At 32.2% G+C, this 1,436-nt stretch overlaps 1 protein-coding gene across 1 annotated transcript; it reads right to left on the bottom strand.

Moving 5' to 3' along the window:
- Positions 1 to 666: 666 nt before the first annotated feature.
- LOC109591996 (probable phosphorylase b kinase regulatory subunit alpha) lies at positions 667 to 1,429 on the bottom strand. Its single transcript, XM_020007576.1, has 2 exons — positions 1,218 to 1,429; positions 667 to 973 (listed from the first exon to the last, which is right to left on the bottom strand). The coding sequence occupies exons 1-2, from the start codon at positions 1,410 to 1,412 to the stop codon at positions 779 to 781; spliced, it is 390 nt and encodes a 129-aa protein (XP_019863135.1). The 5' UTR covers positions 1,413 to 1,429; the 3' UTR covers positions 667 to 778.
- Between the last annotated feature and the right edge of the window lie 7 nt (positions 1,430 to 1,436).

Below are 1,436 nucleotides of genomic sequence, written 5' to 3'. Positions count from 1 at the left end.
ATTATTTTTAATTTTTTATTACAATAATAATTTTTTAACTTTATTATTTATTTTTTAAATTAATCTTAATTTTTTATTATATTTTTTATTCTTTATTTTTTTAATTTTATTGTTTTATTTTTTTATTTTTAAAGTTGCTTTATGGCTGTCAGCTCATGCATGCATTTAACATGCTTTGTGGGTATGAGTTTTTAAAATTATTTGATACCTATTTTTACAGGTTGTGTTCTCCAAAACCACTAGCAACAATAGTTGCTGGCTTTAACAAGCACAAATATAAATCAAGAAAGACACACAATGTCCAATGAGTAAAGATTGTTCTCAATAATGCAGTTGATATTTTTAAATATTTTTCATTTTTCTAATATAAATCGATTCCTTTATTCCCAATGGGTGAGCTCAGGATTCGCCACAGGTTCAGCAGCTTCTTGTCAGCAAATTATAAATTTACTCAGAAATCTGATCAATGACCCTAGACCGTCATTAAATTATAAATTTACTCAGAAATCTGATCAATGACCCTAGACCAGCATACTACAATACATGCTGGTCCATGTTTTAGCATGTTTTAGCACTAGCCATCAAATTTTACAGCTTTCACCAAAAAATAACTATTGCTAATAATCATTCTGATGATCTCCTTATGCCACGTGAAATTAAAAATTATGCAACATTGAAGTATACAAACCTGATATATAATAATCTAAGTATAATAATATGAATAATGAAAACAACATGAATTATATGGTCTAGGGACATGCACACACTGAGACAAACATCAACTGATTTTGCACGAGTAATCTCTTGGTAGGTTCTGTTGGATGGTCTGGAGCAGAGCACGCGAGAGGTAACTCATTGTACCGTATACTCCACTGGGGGCAGAGTCATAAAAGTGACTGCAGATAGCCCAGTAGGCTTCACAGGAACCTCTGATTTGTCCACAACACTGACTGGCCAATCCATTGCACTCTTTCTATAATAAGATAATCACACGGAATAAGTCTTAAAATTGCATTTTTTGGAAATTGATGTAAAATGTGGCCAAGGTCCCTGCATCATAGTACACGGTATTTTGTCAAAAATGGCTATGAGAAAATTTCTATTACATTTTCCAATGCATGTAAGTATCAACATGAGTGGAAAATTTGAGCTGATTCCAATTGAAATTGGATTTTTTAGAAACTTTAAAAGTTGCCATAAAATATACTAAACCTTACCTGATCAACAACAAAAAGAAAGTTAGCAGTTCTAATAACATCGTCTACATTCACAATTTGTGGGAGTGGTCTCTCGGGATTAATGAGAGCAGTGAGCATAAGAACCTCAACCACTAACTGACGATACTCTGGATCAGGTAAGGAATTAAGAACTGATTCTACTTTAAGGGCAAATTTCAATTCACCCGCTGTCATCTACAATTATAATAAATACATACC

This window comes from Amphimedon queenslandica, unplaced genomic scaffold, assembly GCF_000090795.2.
Source record: "Amphimedon queenslandica unplaced genomic scaffold, v1.1 AMPQUscaffold_6614_Cont21430, whole genome shotgun sequence".
Lineage (NCBI taxonomy): Eukaryota > Metazoa > Porifera > Demospongiae > Haplosclerida > Niphatidae > Amphimedon > Amphimedon queenslandica.
The sequence above is the reverse complement of the archived record's forward strand: the minus strand, read 5'-3'. Positions and strand labels throughout refer to the sequence as shown.

Excerpts from the sequence above, each read along its gene's own strand:
- LOC109591996 (XM_020007576.1), bottom strand. The coding sequence starts at position 1,412 with ATGACAGCGGGTGAATTGAAATTTGCCCTTAAAGTAGAATCAGTTCTT. Across the intron at positions 974-1,217 it reads TTCTTTTTGTTGTTGATCAG|AAAGAGTGCAATGGATTGGC; the intron begins GTAAGGTTTAGT and ends ATCTTATTATAG.